At 48.0% G+C, this 27,096-nt stretch overlaps 1 protein-coding gene across 8 annotated transcripts in view; it reads right to left on the reverse strand.

The window, feature by feature from the left end:
* NUMA1 (nuclear mitotic apparatus protein 1) overlaps positions 1–23,855 on the reverse strand; it is a 37,340-nt gene extending 13,485 nt beyond the window's left edge. For 2 of the 8 annotated variants that reach the window (XM_060159876.1, XM_060159873.1), the window contains exons 1-12: positions 22,998–23,160; positions 17,575–17,648; positions 12,178–12,263; positions 7,548–7,627; positions 6,166–6,248; positions 5,492–5,572; positions 4,087–4,174; positions 2,659–2,779; positions 1,962–2,119; positions 1,554–1,671; positions 1,357–1,474; positions 914–1,054 (exon numbers count right to left, since the gene is read on the reverse strand). In XM_060159876.1, the coding sequence (XP_060015859.1) occupies positions 914–1,054; positions 1,357–1,474; positions 1,554–1,671; positions 1,962–2,119; positions 2,659–2,779; positions 4,087–4,174; positions 5,492–5,572; positions 6,166–6,248; positions 7,548–7,627; positions 12,178–12,263; positions 17,575–17,616 (1,116 nt within the window). In that variant the 5' untranslated portion in view covers positions 17,617–17,648; positions 22,998–23,160. Of the gene's footprint in view, positions 1–913; positions 1,055–1,356; positions 1,475–1,553; positions 1,672–1,961; positions 2,120–2,658; positions 2,780–4,086; positions 4,175–5,491; positions 5,573–6,165; positions 6,249–7,547; positions 7,628–12,177; positions 12,264–17,574; positions 17,649–22,997; positions 23,167–23,837 lie in introns of those variants that run through there. The other 6 variants (XM_060159875.1, XM_060159878.1, XM_060159877.1 and 3 more) reach the window with 6 other exon arrangements.
* Positions 23,856–27,096: the final 3,241 nt, after the last annotated feature.

Below are 27,096 nucleotides of genomic sequence, written 5' to 3' on the forward strand. Positions count from 1 at the left end.
CCGGATTACCACACAAACCCTTTTGAACATCAACAAAACATAAGACCCTATTACCTTATTACCAAGATCTCCTTTTGCCCTGACCTAGGGGAAAACTTGCAGAAATCAAGGACCTGGGACCATGAGAGACCTGACTCTCTAGCCCTGGTACCAGGGCTCAGTTAAGTCAAGTGACCTGCTCATTTCTTCTCCAAGGCTGCTGAGTTTACTCCAGATTTCCTCACTGTATGCCCTTCCTCACTCATGTCTTGACTCTCAGATAATCCAAAAACCCATCAGCTTAAAAATATCCCAACAGTCTGAGCATCAACAGCAGCAGCATCCCCTGGTCCCCTGCCCCACTTTACACCACTGTTCACTAAGTACCTACAATAGGCCAGGCACTGTGCTGGGTACCTCTCTGAATTTCTAACCTACCCAACAGATCTGGGAGGTAGCTACTACCATCCCTTTTTTTTTTTCTACAGGGTAAGAATCTGAAGCTCAGAAGTGCAGTGCTTTGCCCCCGGGCTACATGGTTATTAATAAGTGGCAGAGCTGGATTCTTATTAGCAATAATAAATAACAGTAACTAATTCACTGAGAGCTCACTTTGCACCAGACAATGTGTGTTCAGTGCTCCATATGCATTATCTTACAACGGATAATGAGGCAGCTACCCATTCTTTTTCCCATTTTAGGAAAAGGATGCCTAGAAAGAAAGTCAAGTAACTTGTCCAAGAGCCACACCCTGTAAACAGCAGAGACAGGATTGATAGGTGTACTGGCCTGAAGCCCATTACAGCACACTATTAAGCCTTGAAAAGTAGGCAGCATAATTCCCAAAGGCCCCAAAGAATAGAGTGGTAAACGGAATTCAGCTTTGAGTGTGTGGTCAAGACTGTGGCCCTGACTTCCCCAAGCAGAGGGTTACCTTGTCCTGCAGGGCTGTGCCGAGCTCCTTCTCCAGATGGGTCTGCTTCTCCACCCACTCCCGAGTGGCCTTGCTGTGCTCTTCTGTCAGTTCATTGAGGGCCCCCTGTAGTTGCTGCAGGTGACTGGCAAACTCCCGCAGCTGAGACAGACAAGAGGGAACGCCCATCACCCAGGGTCAAAACTGCCAACACCACTGCTATCTGCCCCCTGAGCTCCAGGGCCTGGACAGCTCCCATTAGCCTTCCAACCTTCCTCAAACCAATCGCAACTATTCACGTCTCTGACTCAGGACTACAAATCAAAACTTAGGGCCACCAGCCGGTCCCTGGCAGCAGCCAATTACGGAATGAGGACATTCTCCTCAACACTCTTTCGGGGAATTTTCCAGACCAATTCAAGCAAAGGGGCTTCCAGGTGGGGGCCAGAAACCTCAACACTCACCTTAAAGGAAAGGTCCCCATTCTCTTCAGAAAGCTGGTTAATTTTGCGATCCATCTGGCTCTTCTCTGTCTTCAGGTCCTGGCACTGCCTCAGAGTTTCGTGGAGCCGTATGGTGAGGCTGCAAGGGAGGGGAGCAGTGAGGAAAGAGCATATCTCCCCTGCCCCGGGAGTGGGAAGGACGGTAGGGAGCACTGTACCTCTCATTCTTGCCACGGAGCTCCTCAAGCTCCCTGGGCTCCAGCGGACTGGCTGCCTGCTTCTCGTGCAGCAGAGCCAGGCGGTCGATGCGCTGCTGCATCACGGCTATCTGCGCATCTGCCCCAGAGGAGGGGAGGACAGAGGAGAGTTAGCACAGGACTAAGGGGAGGAGGGGGAGGAAGGAAGAGGCGTCCAATCCCGGGGAAAGGAAGGAGGGTGGCAAGGACAGAACCAGCTTCCAGGAGGTCAGCCTGACAGGCCCAGGGCTGAGCTCTAAGCATCCGGGCCAGCAGAGGCGACAACACAGAAGACAGAGGGGCCACGCCTCAGACAAGCCCAGCACTTCCCCGGATGAAAATCCCAAATGCTGCCCGTTAACACACATCTGCCAGCGGCAGGCCACCTACCCTTCTCTGTGAGGAGCTTGCGGTTCTCGGCCAACTCCAGCTCTAGCTCGTCTCGATTATTTCTCTCATCTGCAAGCTGCTTCTTCAGCCGCCTCATCTGGAATTGTGGGGTCTGCAGAATGTCACCCATGGGGGAGGCTGGAGAACCTGGGAGGAAGCTGAGGAAGGAGATGGTCCAGATGCCATGGTCAGAAACCGACGTGAGGGCTGAAGCTACCGACCACAGGCGGGGCTGGGGGAGCCCGGCCCTATGGTTGTGAGCACCGGCTGCGGGGCCCAAACACCTGGGGTCTGTCTGCAGTGCTACCTCGTACCTTATGAGATGACCCTGAGAAAGCTTTTCTTCTTCCTCCAAGCCTTAATTTCTCTATACCCTCCCCCGCCCCCATCGCTGCAAAAGGAGTGCATTCCCTTTGCCTCTACAGAGCTGCACTAGGAGAACGGACTTTAGCACAGTCTCCAGGGAAGCAAGAAATTCCATAAACAAAGAACAGCCTTTGAAAGGCCTTCTGCCGAGGACAGATCCCAACCAATTCCCCCATTAGTACTGGGGCAGGGGAGGGCATCCCAGATCTACAAGATACTCCAAGCACTCTTGATGACATAAGGGGCTGGTCAACAGCTTAGCCTCTAGGATGCAGGGATCTGAGGACTGGATGTTGAGGCCCCATCCCAGGAGAAGAGGCCCAGCACATACTTGTTCCCACTGGAAGAGGCGACTTTCTGTAGCTCTAGGAAGCGAACCTCCCTCTTGGCCTGGTGGCTGGGTGGGGAGAGCTCTTCAGAGATGGTGCTGGAACAGGGGGAAGGGACAGGAGCTAGAGGGGAAGGAGTAAACAAGCCAAAGAGAGGTTAGTAAGAGGGTGGACAGATTTGCATCTTTATGCAATTTGAGAACTCGCCTTAGTGGGAATGAATCCAGACACTTATAGGTAAGCTGCAGAGGGAGGCGCTTGGGCAGAACGTGAAGCCTGGTGTCTGGGTTACCCAGAGGTCAGTGCCCTAAGCCAAATCAAGCAAGGGGCTTCTGTTTCCACAGATCCCCAGCACTCAAAAGAGCGCAGTGAAGTGACTGTGTCCCCCGTGCTCAGAGACTGGACCAAGTGCTCACGCTTTTCCCTCAAGCCAACCCTGAGCAGATCTCCTCTCAGCCCCAATGACCTCTCGAGTCAGAACCACCAGCCTCCTTGCTGAAGCCCTCCATTCTGAAATCGTGCACTGCCAGCATGACTTCTTTCTCAAAACCTCCTTTTCCCCTGGTTCCCACGGTGACCTTCGCATGGCCCTCCTACTTCTAACACCGGGTCTCGGTCTCCCTCACCTGCTCCTCCCGCCTCCCTCTCCCACCTGCCCTCCAAGCCCCAGAGCTCTGATGGGGCCCGTGTGCTCTGCCCACGGTGCCCAAGGCTTCAATGGCCATCCATACACAGACTTGCAAGCCCACAGCCTGGCCCAGAGCCCTCTCCTGCATTCTAGACTCACATCTGCAACATCTCCACCTGAAGGGCTGACGAGGAACCTGAACACAAGGAACATCCAATTCAGTGGCTGGATGAACGTGCCTAGACCCACACCTTACACCCTGTTGCTGTCAGACGGCTCTTCCAAACAGGCAGCACTCTCACTCTCTCTGATGTACTTCCAGCAAGACACTTGGTAGATTCGATATCTCCCTGTTCTAGCACTTATTCCTTATCATACATTCTGGTTTATGTATCTGCCTTCCCACCTAGAACACGGGCATTATGTAGGAAGAACAATTTTCTAAGACTGTGTACTCCCAGCTTATAAACCTAGAGTAATGACTGTTTAAACTACAAAAAACAAAAAAAGAAGTGTGTGTGTGTGAGGGGAGCGGGGGCGGGTAATCAAGGAGAACCCACAGCAGACATGATCACTTATAAATGTTCTGCTTAGCTGCTGCCAGGCGCAAGAAGGAGCTCTGTGGGAACTGGGATGATGGCAAGATGGCCCAGAAATCAACTTACCCCCTTACACACGTTTCCTAAGCACCAACTCTGTGACTTGTGTTGGGGCAAATCCCCACTGCACTTCCTGACAACTCAGCATCCTAGCACTCCCCAGCTCAGAAAAGAGAGGATCCTTGGGAGTGATCCCAACTTACCTTTCTGTAAGAAGTTCTCTGAGTCCTCATTCAGGTTTAGCCCATCCTCATGGTCCAGCACAAATTTGAGAATGACAGCTAACTCAGCCTGGACCACAGACAGAGAAAGAGCATCATTTAGGTGTTCGGGAGGCCCGAAGGGATGGAGGGCACCATCCTGGCCGTGCCAGCCCTAGGAGCCTGCTGGAGCCCATTCTTCCTCTCAGACCTGAAGACCCATGGTCCAGCCAAGAACACTCCACCAGAGACATGGTCACCCTACTTGTCCCCAGCCCCTCTTCTCCCCTAAAGACGTACCCAGGGTGAGACAGAGGTCCAAACTGACTTTGCTCCTGACCATGAGATGAGAATGGGCAAGCAAAGTAATGCAGTCAGAAAGCTTTCATACATAACCCTGTTGGCCTCTTCCAGCTGACCTCACTGTTGTTCTTTGTCTGAGTGAGAACTCCTCCAGGGCTCATCCAAAGCTTAGCCACCAGCAGGTATAATCTTGCCTTCTCTGTTTGAATTCCAAAGCTACAGAGTTTATCTGATTTTCCTGGCCATCTCTGTAGTTCCTTATTCCTTTAGAATTTGTTTCTACCAGGTCTATGATCAGCTTGGAGCAAAGAAAAGATTAAAGAAAGGAAGGAGCCACCCATGCCTCCCACGCCACTACAACCCCCAACCCCAGAGACGAGCCATGAGCTAAGTGAGTACGAGATGGGATGACTCAACATTTCTACCACCACGTGAAAGGCCACAGCTTTCTGGACACTGCCCCACCAGTCACCTACATTACCCACTGTGGCATCCCAGCTGCTTCTGCTCTGGAAAATAAAGGACAGCTGCTCATATAGGAAGCAAGGAAAACATCAGGACCCATATGGCAGGTAGTTCCTGGAAACCACGTCAATTCCCTCTCTAATGAAACAGACGCACCAACTCTTCACTTAGGGACCATGCAGAGCAGGGGAGAGGACGTAACCGCTCTGAGCTAGACTGTCATGGCGGACAAAGACATTCTCACTAATCCTTCCTACCAGAGGAAAGGAGGAAGAAATGGAGTGACAGTTTGTGTAAAACACACACACGTACATACGGGAACACATACACGGAGAAAGAATAATTTCTATGTATTATCCAAACAGTTCAGGTAAGGGTACAGTTAAATTTACGTACATGAAAAGGACTTGGAAGTATATCCTTTAAAAGTTAGCAGTTATTGCTGAGAATGAGATTACTGGCAACTGGTACTTCCTTCTTTGTGCTTTTCAATATCTTCCAGACTTTCTATAATGAATGGCTATAACTACTATAACGTAATTTTTAAAAAGAACAATATATGCTGTTTAAAGAAAAACAACTGGAATGAGATAAAACACAGGCAAGACCTGCTGGGTGGGGTGGAGGCACAAGGCCTTACCTGAATCTTGTATTCAAATTGTTCCCAGTCCCTGGGACTTCTGGAGCTCATGGAGGAGTGGTATAAGAGCAGCATGGTCATCTAGAAGCCAAACAGGAGGCAATCACTGAGCAGGGTTCTCTTCTCGCTCCCCACCCCTGCCCCACTCTGGGGACTCTGAGCTATTCTGAGACCCTTCCAAAGCTCCTAGAATTCAGCAGCCCCAGGCCGCTGCCCTTAACTGCATCAGGAATCACTTGATTGAGGACTCAGTGCTCACTCTGCAAAAAGCCAGGTGCCAGAATTCCTGCATAACTAAATTCCTGGACTCATGGAACCCTGGGTATGAAGCTTAAGGCATCATCTATAGGCCAGCACCCAGAAACAGAAGAGGGAATGAAGTGGACTGAGCTAAAAAGAAAAGTGTGACGACAGCTGGGTGAGGCCTGATTCCTGCCAGGTCTCCATTGAGGCCACAGTAATGATCTAGTCAACCTCCCTGTCATAAAGGTGGGCTCCTAAAATCCTTGGCTGAATCAGCCTCTGCCTCACTAGGTAGCTGCCTGGACCTACCGCCTACCTCCACGAGGCCCAGAAATAAAGCCCCACCACTTCCTCTGGGTTAAGAAAAGGCCCCTCTGCAGGCCCCTCTGGTGCCACCCTCCCCCCAGGCCAGTCTGGTATTCCACGGGTACCTTGGCAAGTTCCAGCTCTGATCCCTCCATCACCTTCTGCACTGACACCAGGCGTTCTGGAGAAGAGGGATGTTTTCGGTTTTCTGTAATGACAACAATGTAGAAAACACGGTGAATTTCCTGGGGACCATCTCTGAGATCATCAGAACACCTCACAGTCAGAGGAGCAGAATGGCTGGTGGGACCAGGAGATGCAGGGCTCCTTATTCCTAGGTCCCCTCTCGCCCAACATACACGTTTCCACCTGAAGTTAGTTCTATCCTGGATTGGTCCAAGGACTACAGGGATAGTTAAAGAAGAAAGGAGCCTGGAATTCACAGCAGCTCTGGGGCCTGACATTGCACTCACCTACCCATGCACCAACTCCCACTCAGCACCACAGAGGAGGAGCCCAGAGATTCCAGGTCACTCAAGAGTCTCATTCCAACTGCGGCTGCAGAGGAAGCCCACCTGCAGCTGAGTCAGACCAGGGCTGGGACACCTGGTTCTTATGCTGCCAGAGGGGCAGGGCTCAATTACTAACACCCTGCTTTATCTAAATCCATTATCACCTTTCTTATAATTCTCTTGAGGTGGGGATGGTAGATAGCTCCCGTGTCAAAGATGAGGACTCTGTCCACAGCTATATGAGGGAGGAGAATTGACAAGTGCTGTGCTAGAAGCTTTGCATGTGTTATTTTTTTTAATATTCATTCACTCATTCATTTATTTATTTGGCTGCACCGGGTCTTAGCTGCGGCATGCGGGATCTTCGTTGCGGCATGCGGGATATAGTTCCCTGACCAGGGATTGAACCCAGGGCCCCTGCATTGGGAGCGCGGAGTCCTAACCACTGGACCACCGGGGAAGTCCCGCATGTGTTATTTACTCTATCCATCAACCTTAAGAGCAATTACTATGATCTTCATTTTAAAGACAGGGAACCCATGTCCAGAAAGGTCACACAAACAGTAGAGTAGAAGGGCCAAGATTTCAACCTTAACCTGCCTGTGCCCCTATACCTATCACCTAAGCAATTAATTCAATGTTATCAGGGGAAAATGTTTTTCTTGCAAGGGGAAGAGGGTAACATGGATCCTTCTGTCTCCTTGCAGTGGGAGGAATGGGAGCCCAAGGTGATGAGTCCCCAAAACCGACCCTCTGGCTCTACCTGGATCCCGAAATGGGCTCTGGGACTGCAGGGACACTCCTCCCCAACTGGTGCAGGCATCACCAGGCCCAGGGAAGCCGCCCCAGTTGTACTCATCTTGGTGGTACAGAGTGGGCAGCCTCAAGCCTTTGCTCCCCCAGATACCTGGGACCTGGTTCTTCCAGGTCCAGATACCCAAGTCCCAGGAGCTGAGGAAGCAGCTCCTTCCCAGCTAGATAAGAAAAGTGCTTACTCTGCAGAAAACTGCACACAAATTCCAGTCTCTCTGGCACCGGCTGCTGCAGAATCTGCTGCCCTTCGTCAGTGCCATGGCTAGAAAAAGAGCAAGTATTAGAACCAGAGTACTTAGCAATCCTTCCCTCCTTGCTACCGCATTACATACCACCTTCCCATCCCTTCAGGTTGGATCTGTGCTGGATCTGGGGGAGAACCAGACCAGACATTGGAGGCAGGAGAGAAGATACCAAAACACCATTTAGCCAGAAGGAACTGTGTCGTGGTTGAGAAGTGGGGACTTGAGGCATGAGGTCCTCCTGGAAAAGATGGCATTTGTGAATATCAAAAAGCTCTGTGGGAAGGGGGTCGAGAGGCGATGGAGGCAGCACAGATGACTGGCAAGCCAGGACTGATAACCTTCAACGGCTCAAGTGTAAAACGTCAGGATGCCTGTGAATGTGGCTAGAGTACGAGTCAGAGAGGACTATGGAAAGGGAAAAACAGATCTAAAAACTGAAAGAACAGGAGGGAACGAGGCTCTGAAGTGACAGGGCAAAGTTCACCACACACTGAAGGCTGAGGTGGCCTCCAAGAGGCCAGGCCAAGGGACAATCACTTTCCATCTGTGGCCTTTGCGGTGCTTGTGTTTGTTTAAGTGGAAAGGCAAGCCAAGTGTGGAGAGCAATGAAGGCAGGGAGGCAGCAGGGGGCGCTCTCACCCTGCCCTGGCCCCTTGACCCTGGCCCCTCAGGCTAAGTGCAGTTTCATTTTTGGAAGGGACTACCCTTACTTCAAGTTAGAAAGCTGACTTTTCTATCTAGGCTACGGCTGAAGACACTGATTGAAAAGCCTCCTGTTCTTCAGAACCCGAATCTCTAAGTTTCAATCAACTTTCTGGAGGGCAGGGCAGACTCTAGAATCCTCCAGTGCCAGACATCCTGCAAAGCACAAGAAGCATCCTAGGCAAGACCATGAGAGTAGCTCCCTCCAGCTCCCACGGGATTACAAAGGCTTCTTCCAAGTGAACCCCCCACAGGAAGCACTTTGGGTAGCTGGTCTGTGATTAGGGACACCTACAAAGTCTTTTATAGATGCTAATCTCCTCACAGACTCCTGAAAGAGCCATCTTCCCTACCCACCGACAATCTGGACTGTTGAGACTCTCTTTGCCCTCAGCACAGAGTAGTAATTTACGTAAGTGTATTCCATTGGATAAAAATAAACAGGGTTCTTGGGCTAAATGTTTGAGAAATACTGGGTTAAACCAAACTGAACATTTTCTAAAGAAGGTATAAATACACATTATTTCCTAAACCTATCTGACCACAAACCTCCTCTTTCCCCCACTGAGCCCCTGGGATAAGTACAGGTGCACGGAACATGCTTTGGAAAACACTAGTCCTGGGGAAATCCAGCCCATCCTTTAAGATGGCACTCAAGTCTCATCTCTGGCAGGAAGCCAAGCAGAACCACTGCAAGTCACATCTCCCCTCTCCTTCTCAGGAATTCCTACAGTACTCACGGATACAGGTGCATCATTTATAACTGACCGCTCTTTGTGAGCTGAAAGCTAGGAATACAGCAGGGGCTGAGTACATATGGGCTGACTGACAGATGAGGAATACTTTTTACTGGGAAGAGCAGAGGTCAATGTCAGTAAGACAAATGTCAGAGCTTTAAGTTTTCTGGAAAAATGCCTCCACTAAACTTTGCTATGCAAGCCTCATAGATATCAAAGAAATGGGACAGCCTTTTTGCTTTAGGCTATTCACCATGCACAGGAAAACAGAAAGGGAAACTTATCAGAGGGGTGGAGCCCAAAGAATTCTCCCAGAGAGAAGGCCAAGTGGCCAAGGAACAAGCTTTTGTTCGATTCCCACAGCTTCTATCTGCCACCAACCCTGCCATCCTCCACTGCCTTCCCCTGAGAACTAGGTGTCTGATTTCAGTTAGCAACAGTAGGAGCATCACAAATGAATCAGCCAGAACACGTTCACCAAGAACGTCTGTTTTCCCAAAGGAAGTTGGTCTGAATCATCCTGGATTTGAGATGGAAATCAGGGTTAACCTGGGATTTCAACAGCCCCTCCATCCAACACACACACACATTCTCTCTCTCTCCCCCCCCGTCCCCCCACAAGTCTCTTCTAGTCTAAAGCTCAGGCAGCACCTTAGAAAACAACTTGGAAAATGGGCATCTTGAATTTTTGACCCTCCTTATGAAAATTTCCCACAGGGTCATAAACCTACAATGGCTACACCAAGGACATACATCCTCACCCCTGGACACATCTACTGCTCTTGTCATCAGGCCAAGGAAATTTATCTCCTCAAAAGCAAAAGCTCCTTGATCCATTCTTAAGTCCAAAAAAAGCATGCTGCACCCTACTGTGTGTTACAACAAGGCATATCATACCTGGCTGCCTCTCCTTTAGTGATGTTAAATTGTAGGTTAGGTATTGCCAGCCTAACAGTTTTACTGGCCATTGATGTTAGTTGTTGCCTAGACCTACTACTTTCATTAGGGTTTGCAAAATGATAATTTTCATTAGGAGTGGCAAAATGATGATTTATAGGTAGTGCACAACTCCATCTATATAGTATCCTTGAAAAAAATCTTAAGCCAATTAAGTTTAAGATCTAATTACCAGTTTATAGGCAACAAGGGGAAGAACAAGTTAAGTAGTACCATAAAGACACAATTAACAAAAGTCAGAATTTAGGAGATTCTACAGGATCAAAAAAAAAAAGGAGTGGGGTATGGAGGTAGAAATGAGTAGGAAACAAGACTGGGAGGGCCCCTGATGAAAGCTCTGAATACCAAGCTGCAGATTTTATATTTCAACCTCCTGGCAAGGAAGCGCCGCTGAGGTCCATCAGCTGTGGAGCATCACAATGAGAGCCCTGAGATCACAGGTACAGGAACACCCTGGAATAAGGACAGTTTAGAGAAGAACGAAGTCTCCAGGCCCTGGTATCCAGAATGAGGCAGAGGAAGGGACGTGAGAAATCTTCTAAAGGACACACTGAGAGGATGGTGACCAATTAGAAATCCGTGCCCAGGTGAAGGAGGAATTCAAGATGATGTTGAAATGGCCTGTCTGGGTAACCGGGAAAGAAACCGGGAGTGTCCAGGCATTCCCTGGCGGTCCAGTGGTTAGCACTCGGCACTTTCACTGCCAGGGCCCGGATTCTATCCTTGGTCAGGGAACTAAGAACCCGCAAGCTACGCTGTGCGGCAGGAAAAAAAAAAAGAAAGAAAATGGTAGTGTCTGTATCAAAATAAGAATACAGTGACTTCTTCACTAAGGTAGGTGGGATGGTTAAAGCCACAGGGACTTTTTTTCCCCCCCCCCACAGGGACTTTTAAGAAATCATATTGGACACTCCATTATCAATGTAAATCTCAAAAGATTAAAAAAAAAAAACACTCTAGCAAACCCATCTGTCATGGGGGCACTCAGCCCCACTAAACTTTGCTGATAAGAGAATATCAACTACATTTTCATTCACTCATTTTCACCAACAAACATTAATTAAAACCTAATCACTGCACTGTGCTAAGCTAGGTATGGAGGACCCGAAGATGAATTAGACCCAGATCCTGCCTTTGACAAGCTCAGTTCTACCTTCTTTCCCTGTCAATGAGCTGCTGCCTATGAACCTGCTTCACAGAGATGCTGAATCCCCAACACCAGTTCCTACCTGCTGTGTGTGAAACACAAACACCTCAACACTTCAGATCTTGGTCTGAGGGACCTCCCGTCTATTGTGCTTCCCTTTAGACAGGGAGGGTCGGTCCTCTCCACTGTCCCCCCAATTCCTTATATCATGGCTGGCCCCTACTTTTGCCCATAGCACAAAGAAATAAGAAGTTTGTCAGTTTTGCCCTTCATAATTGCTAAAAGTTGAGGATACAGGAAAAAGGGTGAACCACATGAGCTTTAAAAAGATAAATGTAGGTTACAGCTTGACCCATCTTTGCTGGGTTCCAGAAAGGTAAGGTATGAGGAGGAGGCCCCACTCCACTCATTTCCCAGATAATGGTGAAGTTCAAAGGAAATGTGCTAAAGACACAGATATAAAATTTAAAGGCCTAAACTAAAATCCTGGCTACATGACAAGCAGCTTATCTAATGCTAATCGACCCCACAAAGCAAGTTAATGAGGCAGGTGAAAACCCCGGGAATGCTATAATGGGTTAGAGAGGGGCATGTCTGTGCTGTGCTAACAAATTAGAGATTTTTAGGCGCTGCTTACTTCCCTCAAGTTTAAAAGCTTCCCGTTTCTTCTTCCTGGGCCTACAGGTTGCAAAGAGGGCTTGTGAGATAAGGATGAGTCACGAAAAGAGGGCTGTAGAAGACTCCCATTGAGACAGAGGACGGAGCCCCGGAGCAGGCTCCCGGAACACTGTGAGAACACGGAGACTTGGAGGCTCTTCTGCGAAAGAGTGAAACCTCTCTCATAAAGACACACAATGACTGGAGAACGAGGTCATGTGTTTTGCCTCTGGGGCCCACAATGGCCTAGACATCCCAGTCCTGCGGTGCTTTCTGGTCACAGCTGTCAACAAGGAAACAAATGCAGTCCCCACCCCAGCATGCAGCTTCACTTGAGAGGCTGGAGAGGGATGTGGCACAAACTCACATGCTGTCAATGATCCTGAGGAAGACGCTGCAGTCCTGGAGCTGCAGCACGGCCTCCACGGGGTCAGCCACGTGCAGACTGTTCACCTGCGAGGCAAAGGGAAGAGCCTGGTGAAACCGTCATAAGTGCCAGAAGCCCCGGGAGGGAGGGGGGCGGAGTTCCACTCCCTTCCCCAGGTGTTGACAATTCTGTTTGTTCCAACTGCCTATAGTTGTAACTAAAGGAATGAGAGAACAGGTGATTCTAGGACTTTTAACTTCCAGCTCATCCACTAACAGCCACCTGAATGCCGCCATCACAGTCCTTCCTTTGGCTTCAACTAAATAAGAGCTTAAATTCTCCCAGAATGTTCCAGCACTTGGGGTGTGCTTTAAATATAATTAGGCATAAAATGGTTCTACAAGAATACTGATAGTTTCTAGAAGAAAATCGAACCACCACTGCCTCTGAAGAGAGGAACTTGATGGTTGGGAGCTGAGGTAGGAAAAAGGCTTTTTATACTCTAGCGCTTTGTATCTCTTGAATGGTTACATTATAAACCTTCGTAGCTCAAATTTTTACAGCTAAAATTTACAAAATGTTATAGCTCTTCAAATTTGAATTTTGCGTCTACTCAAAATTTACATTATATACTACATATATTTTATATACTCCCACACAGATATAAAATCTTGTGATTGATGCATTTTAAAATTCTTTCCAGACATGAAACTTCAGCTGAGGCAGGGAGAAATGATGAGCCAACAAGATAAGAAGAAGAAGGGAGGAAGGGAAAGAAAAGCTAGGAACCCCAAAGAAAAACTTGTCAATATCCAATGGCCTCTCCCTTTCCTTGCCTTCAGGCAGACATTCATCTAAATCAGTCTTTCCCACTAGAAAGTTCACCAGCAGTCACATGCAAATGAAGCAGGTACACAGGTTATTCAACAAGCATATATGGCGGACTTCTACAGGAAAACCTCATAAATTCCACAGGTACCAAGTTCAGAAGCCCGAGCTGAAGTTCACCTTTGTAGTACCTTATTAAGAAGGAAGGGTCTGCTAAGTCAATCAATCACATATGCAAGACTGAGGGAGAAGGGAGACTTATCCTGCTTTACAAGTTATTTTTTAAAACTTCAGCATAGTGGTTATGCACAAACGAGTAGATTCTATTTATAAATGTGCTCTTTATTTTTTTAATTGAAGTATAGCTGATTTACAATAACCTCTTAGTTTCATAGTGATTCAGTATTTTTGCAGATTATCCTCCATTATAGGTTATTACAAGATAATGGGTATAATTCCCTGTGCTATACCGTATACCCTTGTTGCTTATCTATTTATGTGTAGTAGTTCTGTATCTGTTAATCCCTTACCCCTAATGTGTCCCTCCCACTTAAATGTGCTCTTCAACAGGCACTGGGCTGGGGGCTCCCAGACAAGGATTTTTGAGTCCAGCTCCTCCACTAACTTGCCAGGAACCTTTGTTTATCAACTTTGTTTCTTTCTGTGACTGTTTTCTCACTTGTCAAACTTATCTACCTTAAAAGACCAGTGTGTGTTCAAATGGGATTGTGAACGCAAGAACACATTACGAAATAAAAGTACTAAATGCAAAGCACTATTACGGTTATGAAGTAGATCCAGCAACACTTCTACTTCTTAACAGTTAAATTAGCTGACTGCACTGGAGGATCAAGAGGATTAAAAAAAAAAATCAGTGATTCAGCTACAGAAATGATAGTACTTATTTCCATTAAATAATTTTATATTAGAAAAACTTCTAGATAAATCTAAATTAAAATAGGTTGAGGGACTTGCCTGGTGGCGCAGTGGTTAAGACTCTGCCTGCCAAAGCAGGGGACATGGGTTCGAGCCCTGGTCCAGGAAGATCCCACATGCCGCGGAGCAACTAAGCCTGGGAGCCAGAACTACTGAGCCTGCACTCTAGACCTCGCAAGCCACAACTACTAAGCCCACGTGCCACAACTACTGAAGCCCGTGCACCACAACAAGAGAAGCCACCGCAATGAGGAGCCCGTGCACCGCAAAGAGTAGCAGCCCTTGCTCGCTGCAACTAGAGAAAGCCTGCACGCAGCAACGAAGACCCAACGCAGCCAAAAATAAATAAATTTACTAAAAAATTTTTTTAAAAAATAGGTTGAAAGTAAAAAAAAAAATTTAAGTGCAGAATATAAAATACGACCTTCTCACTGGACTCTTAAAGATAATAATTTATACCACCTTTGGGGGGGGTGCTTAATCTAATTAGAAAAGGCCAGTGTAAATTTTCTAGGAAGACTGAATATTCCAGGCCAAGGTCCCTTTCCACCTGCTGAAAATGAAGAGACTGCATGACAAGCATACAAAAACCATCTTCTTTTAATATCTGCAATCTAGGTAAAACATTCAAGGGCTGTGAATGCTCGTTCGCTAACAAGATTGAAAAAAATCGTACCAGTTAGCTGATTTAAAGTCACTTAAGGAATCTGGATTCATCTCATACCAATTAAGTAATAATCCAGCAATAGTTTCTTTCATGGATATAAAAATGTATTTTCTTCCTGTGCATTATTTTGCTCTCAAATGATAAATCATTTAAAAGCTGAAGAAGTGAAGAAGCTCCTTTATCTCTAGTCAGGGTATAAAACGTGAGAGAGGACCAAGCTCACTGAATAAGTGCCTGTAAAGCTTTCCGGGTCATTTAAGGTGCCTGAATCTTTTTTTTTTTTTAAATAAATTTATTTATTTGTTTTTGGCTGTGTTGGGTCTTCGTTGCTGCACGTGGGCTTTCTCTAGCTGTGGCGAGTGGGGGATACTCTTCATTGCGGTGCGTGGACCATTCATTGCAGTGGCTTCTCTTGTTGTGGGGCATGGGCTCTAGGGCAGGAACGCTCAATAGCTGCAGCTCGTGGGCTCTAGAGCGCAGGCTCTGGAGTTGTGGCGCACGGGCTTAGTTGCTCTGCAGCACGTGGGATCTTCCCGGACCAGGGCTCAAACCCGTGTCCCCTGCATTGGCAGGCAGATTCTTAACAACTTCGCCACCAGGGAAGTCCCAAAGGTTGTTGAATCTTAAAGTTCCCTATATTCCCTATAACAATATACTCATCAAGGGGCTTCCCTGGTGGCACAGTGGTTGAGAGTCCGCCTGCCGATGCAGGGGTCACGGGCTCATGCCCCGGTCAGGGAGGATCCCACATGCCGCGGAGCGGCTGGGCCCGTGAGCCATGGCCGCTGAGCCTGCGCGTCCGGAGCCCATGCTCCACAATGGGAGAGGCCGCAACAGTGAGAGGCCCCCGTACCGAAAGAAAAAACAAAAAAACACAAAAAAACAATATACTCATCAAATTGCTGGGTACAGAATAATTTCAAGCCATACTTTAAGTTAAATAAAATATAAATTTATTTTTACATTAGAAAGTAAATTACTGAAAATTTGGAAAACAGAAAAACTCCACTCACTAGTATTTTAATACACGCACTTTCAGCATTTTTTTTTTGCGGTACGCGGGCCTCTCACTATTGTGGCCTCTCCTGTTGCAGAGCACAGGCTCTGGACACACAGGCTCAGCGGCCATGGCTCACGGGCCCAGCCGCTCCGCGCCATGTGGGATCTTCCCGGACCGGGGCACGAACCTGTGTCCCCTGCATCGGCAGGTGGACTCCCAACCACTGCGCCACCAGGGAAGCCCACTTTCAGCATTTTGATATATTTCTTTCTAGTCTTTTTTCCTAAGTCATTTTTTTAAAAAATCACAGTTGTGATTGTCACACGCGTGTGTTCTATGCCACTCTTCTGGCTACCAAGCATTATTCCATGTTGCTACAGTGTCATAAAACCCACTGTAGCTGCCTAACTTTTGTTTAAACTGAAAGATTATATCTAACTATATTTTAATATATTAATGCATGTTCATTGTGATTTTTGAGAAAAGTATACAAGTATCTGCTGTTAAATAAAACTAGTCTTGTGTCTGTTTTTCTCTGTAAAGGTAGTAGTCACTATAAAAACAAGCCTAGGACCAAAATAAATAAACTGATAAACTTAAAACAACGTGGCTAAACGATCCCCTAATATTCAGTTAATCTACTGAACTAGACACAGAGACACAACCCAACCAGCCTTCTCCTGGGGAAAAAGAGATAATGTTTCTAATACAGACATAAAACACTGAAATGTAAATATAAAACATAAATATAAAACAACCATTTTAAACTGTACAACTAAAGTTTGCATCTATTTCAGAAACTAAAGACTAAGGATGCACATTTTGTATGCTAAATACATACTTCCTGACTACAGATTTGACAGTGATTAAAGACCCTGTTTTATTAAACCCTTACCCTCCTTGGAAATTAAAAATTCAATTCCTTTAAGGATTCTATAATTCTTTCTTGAAGTTGGCTCTTTAATTGGCCCTGATTGGTCAATAGTCAGGGTGACTACTAAAATACCCTTTACCAAATAGCATGCCCAGGCAATATTTTATTTATTTATTTATTTATTTTTTGGCTGCTCTGTGCAGCATGTGGAATCGTAGTTCCCCAACCAGGGATCAAACCCGTGCTGCCGGCAGTGGAAGTGCAGAGTCTTAACCACTGCACTGCCAGGGAAGTCGCCCAGGCAATATTTTAATATTTAAGTGTTTTTTACAGACATTATCTTATTATCCTCACAATAATGATTATTATTTTATTTTTAGAATATATTAAAAAACTTTTTTTTCTTTCCATTTTAAAAATGAGGTGCTGAGAGACTAAGTAACTTGTCTTGGGTCACACAGGCTAGAGCAATGATTCTCAGCTGGGCTGTCTGACTCTAAGGCCCATGCGTGTCATCGTTACACTCCGTGGCCTCTTCTGTTTCTCTGTAGTTCCCAACGCTCAGCATTATTTTTTCATTTGCCATTGTCTTGGGCAGAAGTATATGAAAAGACCTAGCAGAAGAATTTTGGTGAAGTAATCAAGAAGGCACCAAGAGGACAATGGAAGCTCACAGAAACGTGGTAAGGAGAGCCAGGAGAACCTTGCCCTGAGATTAAAGGCCTTTCAAGACCAAAGTCCCTACATGCCACTGAAATTCAGTGTCAACGCTTTTTCAGAAACAGGCACAAGGAAATGCACAAAAAATGGGTTTCCATGCTGCTCTGCAGCCACCCTTCCCATGACCAAAAAGGAATAATATACCTCAGAGAAGCCTTTTCTAAGCTACACAAGTTGTGGATCACATGTCAGCAGCAACATCACTGAGAATAATAAAAGTTAAAAACTAAGGGGAAAGGCAAAAGGAAACTTATTTCCTTTGTCTGGAGAGGAGAAGAATCTACATAGCCCTGACTCCTAGAAAACTCCTCTCTCACCTCTCCCAAGCCTCCTGGAAAAGTCTGGCATACAAAGGAGAGGAAGACCACTCACCCAAGAGAGGAGTGCAGCTGCCCGGGTGGCATGCAGCGTCATCTTGCTGAAACCAGACAGTCACCCTGATGCACCTGGAACCCAAGAGAAGAGGCAGTACAGTTAATTATATCAGATATCCACGATGAAGGAAGAGGGGGGAAATGGTTTCACTTACCAGCTCTGAACACTTAAATAAGTCACTCTTCACTTGGCACTTAATCTACCAAGGGACCATGGGAGTTTTTAGAAAGCTCAGAGTACACATCAAAATTACTATAAAACCTACTGTGTCACAGCTGACAATAAAGAACCCTGCATTTAATTCAATGTCCACAAGCTCTACACACAATCTCTCTGTCCCTTAGAAAATACAACATTCAAAGCTAGACTTCAACCCTACTCTTTGGGATGGTGGTGCCCTTAAAACATGGAACAAACATGGTTTTTCAGACACACTTAGGTGTGAATGTTGATTCCATGTGACCATGGTCTTGTGACCTTGGACAAGTAGCATAACTTCTTTTAGTCTCAGTTTCCTCATCTGCAAAATGGGACCTGCAAAAACCTCTCTGGGTTATGTGATGCTTCAAGATAAAGCAGATAAAGCAAACAGCACAGTGCCTGGCACACAGTACGTATTCAATAAATGATCACTGTTCTTAAGCTAAAAGGTTGATTTCTGGCTCTTTCTGCAGGTACCCAAAGTCTACCTAATAAACAATAACCAAATCCTTGGGGGAAACCACTTCAAATTCTGGATTTTTATATCCCCCACAAAAATGTCAAAGACATATTTCAAATGGGAGACTGGATGAAGCCAAATCCAATTCTGGGGGAGATCCCATGGGACATTTAATGAAAGATTAGGTACTGGGTCCTGGTATTCTTACCCCAGTTTCCCTTCCCAGTGGGAATCAGCCATCTGCCTGCTAACCGGCTCAAGAGACCACGGACATGGTGACTAAATATTCCCCAACACCTCTTAGCAGGCCCCCATAATTCCCACAAATCTTCCTGGGAGTAATCAGCCCCACCACCTGCCTACTACTGCCACAGGTGTGCTAAGTTTGTCACTACTCCAGTAGAAGGAGGAACAAGAGTGGTAAGAGCCACATCACCTATAACTCTCCCCACATATCAGCATCTCCAAGGTGTGGGTTCTGTGGAACCAACATTTGCTAAGTACTTTCTGAATACAAAGTGCTGGGGATAAAAAAGACACCATTCTTGTCCATAAGGTGCTCACTGTCTAATAGTGAGGAAATAATAGGGGAAAGAGAAACGTAAATCTGATAAGCCACTACCCATCATCTCTTGAGGCCTTCCTATGCAAGTGTACTCTGCTTTATCAACCAACCAAAAGGTTATTTTCTTAGTCCTTACATATGTTCATCCTGTGCTGGAAGCTTCGTGGGAAATGGGAGACAATGACATGGTCCCTGCTTTGAGGGGCTTACAGCATGGTGAGGAGTAAGGTAAACATACGAGAAGCGGACTTCCCGGGGCTTCCCTGGTGGCGCAGCGCTTAAGAATCCGCCTGCCAATGCAGGAGGCACGGATTCAAGCTCTGGTCTGGGAAGATCCCACATGCCACAGAACAACTAAGACCATGCGCCACAACTACTGAGCCTGCGCTCTAGAGCCCATGAGCCACAACTACTGAGCCCATGTGCCACAACTACTGAAGCCTGCGTGCCTAGAGCCCATGCTCCCAACAAGAGAAGCCACCACAATGAGAAGCCTGCACACCACAACGAAGAGCAGCCCCCGCTCGCCACAACCACAGAAAAGCCTGCGTGCAGCAACAAAGACCCAACACAGCCAAAATAAAATAAATTTATTAAAAAAAAAAGAAGTGGACTTCCCTGGTGGTGCAGTGGTTAAGAATCTGCCTGCCAATGCAGGCGACACAGGTTCGAGCCCTGGTCTAGGAAGATCCCACATGCCACTGAGCAACTAAGCCTGTGCACAACTACTGAGCCTGCACTCTACAGCCCACGAGCCACAACTACTGAAGCCCACGCATGCGCCTCGAGCCCGTGCTCTGCAACAAGGGAAGCCACTGCAATGAGAAGCCCACGCACCGCAACGAAGAGTAGCGCCCCTGCTCACCGCAGCTACAGAAAGCCCGCAGGCAGCAACGAAGACCCAACGCAGCCAAAAATAAATTAATTTTAGAAAACATACGAGAAGCATGAAATAATAGAAGAAAATAAGTAAATGCTAAATATAACTAAATGCTAATTATAATTAATTGCTTCCTGACCCTGCAAAACCCAACGTGATTCCACCTGTCATACAAACATCACAATCTTGGAAATGAGCCAATTCACCTAGGCTTTGGCAAAAGCAAGTGAAGTGATTAAGGGAGTTCTCAGGACGGCAGAGAAGCTAAGGGGCCTATGTTTTCCTCAGTTTTGGATGATTTTCATCCAGCATGGCCTATCTGTGGGCACTGACTGCCTTGCTCCCTAGGTAGGATTAAGGCAGGTAAGTCTCAACTACTGCACTGCAAAAAGGCTTTTCTGGTGGTTGGCTGACCTAAAGTTAGAAGGACCATGCTTGGCCCTTGGAGTGAAGGCAGAAATGTCCAAATGCTCTAATGGGGCTTCTTTGCGGGGCGGGGGCGGGGGGGCAGTAAGGTCTGAGCAACTCAGGAACAAGGGAAATGAGGCCCAGATTACCTCCCTGTCATCCCCACTGCTGCCTCTAGACTTGCTATCCTTTTGGTGAGGCCCAAAACTGCAGTCAAATTTTATTTGCAACCGAAGGTAGATCTTGCCCCCTCTGAGAGATTCCACAGCTGTGTTGCTAAAAATGACCCGACGAACCTCTCCCCTTTATCTCAGAGGCAAAACATACAACCCTTACATCCTCCCAGGGGAGCCTGTCTAAAACTGGTGTCAAGGCCAAATGCCTTCTTCTGTGCTCCCCAGGCACAGGAACAGGCAGAATCCAATACTCAACATGAGGCAAGACCTTATCAGATCAAATCCCATAGAGGGGCCCTTTCTCAGAGACAGGACACTTTCAGGGCTTTTAGGGCAGCCCAGCCCTTCACTCTTCTCCAGGTAATGAATGACTGAAGCCAGTGGCACAGCTAGTCCTCGGCACGGGGACTACAACTTTAAGCAGGCCTTGGCTTGGAACCTAGGGATCCCAGCCAGAACACCATCCTCCACACCCTCCCCCTGAAATCTGAGGCAGGCCCCACCCAGAAGACTGGGTGATGGTGACTGAAAAACAGATCCCCGCAATTGTAGCCTGGAACCATTTCACAGAAGGGTCTGCTAAGATTCACCCCCAACTCAAACAGGCAACTCCTCACCCCCACCACCCCCGATCAACAAACAAAATCTCAAAATGCAGGCCCTCTGTGGACACCTTCAGAGTTCCTACCTACCTCTTTCTTTGAAAAGAAGTGCCCCAGAAGAGAAGGCACCCTCTCTTTTCTCTGGGCTCAAGAAGGAACCAAGACACAGAAGCAGCTGCCTTATAAACTAAAGCCCTTGCAACCTCCTTACATTTTCAAAACTGACATAATATAACTCCCTCACATCAGGATCAATTCCCACATTTACAGTAACCCCTCTATGTTTCCAGAGAAGATATATCAGGACAAGGAACTTGACACTCAAGAGATACGCTAGCACCTGGCCTGTACCCTCTCTGGGTCTTAAAGAGTTAAAACCTAGTCCTGGTTTCGTACCAGGGCTGAAGCTAATGCAAACCACCTGCTCAGATGCAAGGACCAGGACTGGAGGGTCAGGTTGCTGAGCTCTGGGGTCTGTTCTGGAAAAGCTTCAGTTTTAAGGGTTCACCAAGTGATAGGCCAAAGGCCAGAGGTCTGAGTTGTGGCAGCACTGCTCTCCTTACCGCCCCCCCCTCACCTTGGGTGGCAGCACCTCTTAGCCACTTAACTGACCTCCTAAACACCAGCCCTATCCCAAGATAACACCAAAGTCATCTTTGGTCTCAGAGAGCTGTAGAACTATACTGCACTCAGCCCATGGGCCCTCACCTCCGCTGGACCCTCATTCTTTCAGGTGCTAGCTCCCATTCCCAGAATTTCAGGACCCAAAGCCCACACAAACTCTCACCTCCAAGGTTCCTGCCCTAAGACCCACCCCCTCTCTACCGTGGGTTCCAAAGGCCCACAGGCTGACAACTCATAAGGGAAATGGCTTTCCCAACTCTGTGCCCACGTTGAATAGCAAGATTTACCACTACTTACCCAAACAGCCAGCCTGCCTGCCTGTAGCCATAAGCATTCCAAGCTCTGTACGCCTTTCTAAAAGGGATACCACCACCATCCGAGAGACCGCCCCATCCAAAGAGTGAACATCCTAACCCTGAGGGCGTTCTCCTCTGACAGGTGTGGAGGCACACTCCAGCAAGCACTCAGACCTCATCTGGTGGGTTACCCCGGAGCAGCCCAACGAAGGTCAAGCTATGTGATCAAGGGCTAACTTGTCATAAAGAACAGGACAGGAAATACCTTGCTGGTGCATCCCTTGGCTCCCAGGAGGTAAAAGGCCCAAGGACCAGCAGCTTCAAGAGAAGCCAAGGAAGGAAAAACACAATCCTTTTCAACCCCTGGGGAGTTCTAAGCAGGATGTCTTGTGCAAGTCCAAAGAGGTTTTCTGCACCCCTGAGGTCAGGGCAAACCAGCTTGCTGGATGTATTTCCTGAGCCCTCTGAGGGGCTCACTGTGGACTCAGGCCTCCCCCTCTTCACACAGACCATCCCCTCTGTGTAGCCTAGAATTCGGCCCAGAGTCCTGGTGAGGAACACGAGACGAACTGCAAGGGAAACCAAGGTTTCCCTCGTTTCTTCCAAGTGGCTTACTGCTATCGCCCTTCCCCCCATGCTCTGGAGGGTCTAGATCAGAAGGCCGTGGGCACAAGGGCTGCAATCATGAACCAGATCTGGGGCCTAGAGCCACAGACTACACACGCACACCCGAGTTCACTCCAGCAGTTCATCAGCACCTGCCCCACTGCTATATTCACACCCCCTGGTCCCTACCAGCTGACGAAATGAACCTTTTCCACTCCCCACCACCGCGTACACACCCAGGCCTCACTCGGGAATGGAGACGCTCCCCCGAGCTGTCTACAGCTCAACGTGCAGGCGCACACGCTTTCCCCCTCTGAACAAAAACACGCTGACATCTACGCGAGGGGGGAAGAAAGCAACCCTTTGCTCTGAAAGGCGCCAACTCCCGGATGTTGGCAAGCTCTGCTCCCAGCGCCAGTTTCAGAGTGTTTACTTGCTCTCCCTCTCCTCTCCCTCCCCTTCAAGGATGGTGCAGGAAAGGGAGGTGAAGAGGGGAGTCCACCGCACCCCCTCCTCCATGTTTGAACAAAAACCCAGAGAAACAGTGAGGGAGAGAAAGTCTCAGCGCGGGGGTGGGGGTGGGGGTGGGGGGGTGGCCTTACCAGACTCCCAAAGCCACACGTATCTACAGGTTCTAATCCGCCATTAGCACTTAAATCTTGAAAGGAGAGGAGGAAGGGGGGGTCTAGTGGAAAGTAACCCCACACACAAAAGAAAAGTTGTTGGTTTTCTTCTCAGCCTGGCAGGAGCGATCTTCCTGGCTGACAGCCAGAAGTGCGTCACAATCAGGAGTCTGCTTTCTTTAAAGGCGCAGCAAGCTTCCGCGATCTGGGAGCGCAGGCGAAGCAGGGAACGCTCAGCAAGGGGGGGAGGGGTGGCAGTCGGGGGCAAGGAGGAGGGGGCCCTGGAGCACTGGAGAGGTGGGGCGGCTAAGGCTTCGCCCGCAAACAAGAGACTAGGGCGCACGGGGGGTGGGGTGCGGGTGGGGGAGGAGCCGGCAGACAAAAGTACTGAACTGAAACGGTGGCGAGAGCCAAAGCAAATTGTGGCGTAAACACAAAACACACCTCACAGCGGCCTGCCTGACAAACCTGATATCCCCCGGACACTCCCCCTTTGCGCTCTTAAGACAGCAGTGACAGCCTGTCCATCTCTGGCCAGCAGCGGAAGGGTAGGCCACAGACTGCCCTGATGATTAGATCAGCCCTGCCCGGCGGCGAGCAGGGCAGGGAGGAAGACCCGGGAACAGAGGCTTTGGAGAGCGAGCAAGACGCAAGCCCATTTAAACGCGGGCAGCTTCCTGCCGGCTCCAGGGAGCGCTGCGTCTCCAAGCACACAGGCCGCTCGCACACAAAGCGCCGGCCTCCTTACGCGGGCGCCGCCTGCCCTGGGACATGGCCGCCCCCGAGCCCGTTCCCCGAGGGAATCTCTCCAGCCCGTACCTTCTGCGTGGCTTGGCCAGACTGCTGCGCTGCGCCCGCTCCTCCCCCTCGGCCACCCAAACAAGGAGCCCCGGCAGACTGCGGCCCTGGAGCGCAGGCCTGCGCTGTCGTGACTGCGTGCTATTGTCGACTGCGGAATGGCCGCCAAAATCCCAGCTGTACTGCCAGAACCTAATCCCCTGTTCCGCTGAGCATTTGTGGGGAGGGGCTGAGGGGCCAAGGCACGGGACCTAGTACGGCAGGCACTGGCTGGAGCCCCTTAACACACACAGGCACTGGGACCCAGCGCCGGCATGGCCGAAAAGAAAAGATGTCTGACTCTTAGAAAACAAAACCACCGCGTTTACACCCATTAAACAGTGACCCTCACCAAGACCGCGAGAGAAACCCACCAGTCATCAGGAAGCCCCTCATCTTCCACTTACACCACAAACATTTATTAAGCACCTACTGGGCAAAAGGTACTGCTGGAAGACATTTTAGATGCTAAGGTCGATTATAATTCTAAGAAATGTGACTTGAAATTGTATTTCAAGACAGCATGTGCTCTCACAAAAAGATACAAAAATTCTAACCAGTTGAGAATAGGGAAGGACTAAAAACTAAGTGATATTTTAATCTGGATCTTAAAACACATAGGTAGGGCTTCCCTGGTGGCGCAGTGGTTGAGAGTCCGCCTGCCGGTGCAGGGGACACGGGTTCGTGCCCCGGTCCGGGAAGATCCCACATGCCGCGAAGCGGCTGGGCCCGTGGGCCATGGTCGCTAAGCCTGCGCGTCCGGAGCCTGTGCTCCGCAACGGGAGAGGCCAACGGGAGAGGCCACAACAGTGAGAGGCCCGCGTACCGCAAACAAACAAACAAACAAAAAACAAACAAAAAAACACATAGGTAGAACTTGCCCAGATGGAAATGGAGAGAGAAGTAAGGAAGAAGGGAAAGCAGAGAGAAGGTGTGGAAGTAGTGGAGGAGGAACAGTCTTGAAGAGGGAACTGGGGTAAGAGCTGGAGAATCTTAAACTTCAAGAAATCGAATTGAAATCTGGAAGTTCATTTTGTTGTTTGTTTTTAGCATAGAGATGTGGTGTGATGAGAAGTGTGCTATGAGAAATTATTCTGGTATATAAATGAATGAGACTAGCAGCAGGGAGGTGGGTCAGAAGGCTGCCACAACAGGCAGGAGACAGGTGATGAGGACTTGGGGGGTAAGGTAAGAGAAAGTGCAAAGAAGGGGAATGAGAGACACGGTGGAGACAGGATGAAGAGAAGGGAATGACTGGAAGCAGAGGAAGGAATTATAACAAAGAAAGTGTGAGGGATGGCAGGGAGGACAGAGAGGCCATATATAGAATTAAAATAAGTGTAAAAATGCTAGGGATCATGTTAGAACAAGAGAGAAAACAAGGTGCAATAGATAGCAGCTAATGCTGACTGAATACATACTGTGCACCAAGCACTGTTCTGCTGGCCTAATGTGTGTTAACTCATAAATCTGAAAAACTCCCTTTGTAAAGTAGATACTATTATCACTCATCTTTACAGTGAAGAAACTGAGCCACCGAGATAAAATAATTTGCCCAAGATCACACAGCTCATGAATGGCAGGACTGATACCACTTGCTGCTCTGTCACCCTGGCAAGTAACCTCTGAGTCTCAGTATTCCTATTTGTAAAACAAGGATAAAGATATTTTATAAGATTGTGATGAGGATTAAATCACATCTATAAGATGCCCAACACTTTGGCTAGCACATAAGGCACAGGGTGGTACTTACCAAAGGTTAATTCCTACTTAGGCATTTTGGCCCCTTGTCACCAAGGTGTCCAAGCATAAGTTGGCTCACCATTTGTCAGGGAAGCTAGTGGGGTGCTCCTTCCTGAAAAAGATTAGATCCTCAGGATGCTTGCTTTCCTTCCATCAGTCTGCCTCTATGGATTTTACTTTAAGGTCAGCTTAAATGTCAGCACCTCAAATATTAACGGATAATGGTGGTTCTTGGGGAGGAGTTAGATTGTAGGGGACTTTCTACAATATATGTTTCTTTTTATGTTTGAATTTAATTTTAATAACCATGTATTACATTGGTGATCAGAAAAATGTGTCTATATTCTGCATTTGTCACTGGTACTGACTTAACTGTATATGCAGGGAAGTCTTGTTTTCACATCTAGAATGTAAATTCCTCAAGGGCATAACCAGTTCCATCTCTCTATGATCCCCCATAGTACCTAGCACACTAGGGCTCCTTGAATCTGTTCCATTGAACTACATCTGGATGGAAGGCTTCCAAATTCAACCTTCTGGCCACCAGAGAACGACCGTGGTGAGTGGTGGAGATACTGTGGAGGGGGTCAGACCAAGGTCCATTGCTGCAGAGACCTCCCATGCCCCAGCTTCTTCTCCCAGGCAGGCCCTGTATCCTATTCCTATGGTATCACTTGCAGTCTGTGGTTAGCAATCGCTATTGGTATTCAAAGATGCACCAGGAAAGTAAAGGCAAAGCAAAAACCAAAGCTTTTATAGAAAAGCAAGGTGGCAAACATAATTTAATGACAGGCACGATCAACACTCCAAAAAAGGTATGGGGTGAAAAGAGGAGGCAGGCCTGCTCAAATCACCCTGGCCACATCTGGCACTATGTCAGCCCTGCTGCTCCCTAGCACATGAAAGAATTGATACTGTGTCTCAAAAGAATACAAGAGGTTCTCCCCCCACCCTCCCTTGGCTCTAAACTCAAGGCAACAGCTTCCAGCTGTGCAGCCTCAGAGGCTCTGAACTCTCCTCTGGAACCTGTCCACCAGAGTTGCCAAGCTTCTGAGCAGGGGGAGGGGGCAGTTTCCCCAGCCTCTCCCTCCCCCACCACAGAGCCACCCCTCCCCTCCTCTCCCATGGCAGCCAGCCAGCAGAACTTCCCCACCCCTCCTCCCAGCCTAGCCAGGCAGTAGGCAGGCCACATGGCTCCTGCTGGATTCCACAGCCCTAGCTCACTGTCCAAAAGACTAAAAGGGATAAGAGTGGTAAAACCATTTTTAAAAGAGAGAGTGAAAGAAAAAGAAAGAAGGGAAAGAAAATGACACATAACACAAAATTTGGAATAGGCTTCAGATAGAGGTTGGAGGGGGTTGGTGATGGGTGCAGAATGCACAGGGTGTTTCAAAGGGCCTGGTAATATTACATCTTCTGAGCTGGGTGGTATATGGTGTATGGGTGTTTTATTATTCTTGTTTAAAATGTAAATGTTATAATTTTAAGTGTATTACAA

This window comes from Lagenorhynchus albirostris, chromosome 9 (genome assembly GCF_949774975.1).
Source record: "Lagenorhynchus albirostris chromosome 9, mLagAlb1.1, whole genome shotgun sequence".
In the NCBI taxonomy this organism is placed as follows: Eukaryota; Metazoa; Chordata; class Mammalia; order Artiodactyla; family Delphinidae; genus Lagenorhynchus; species Lagenorhynchus albirostris.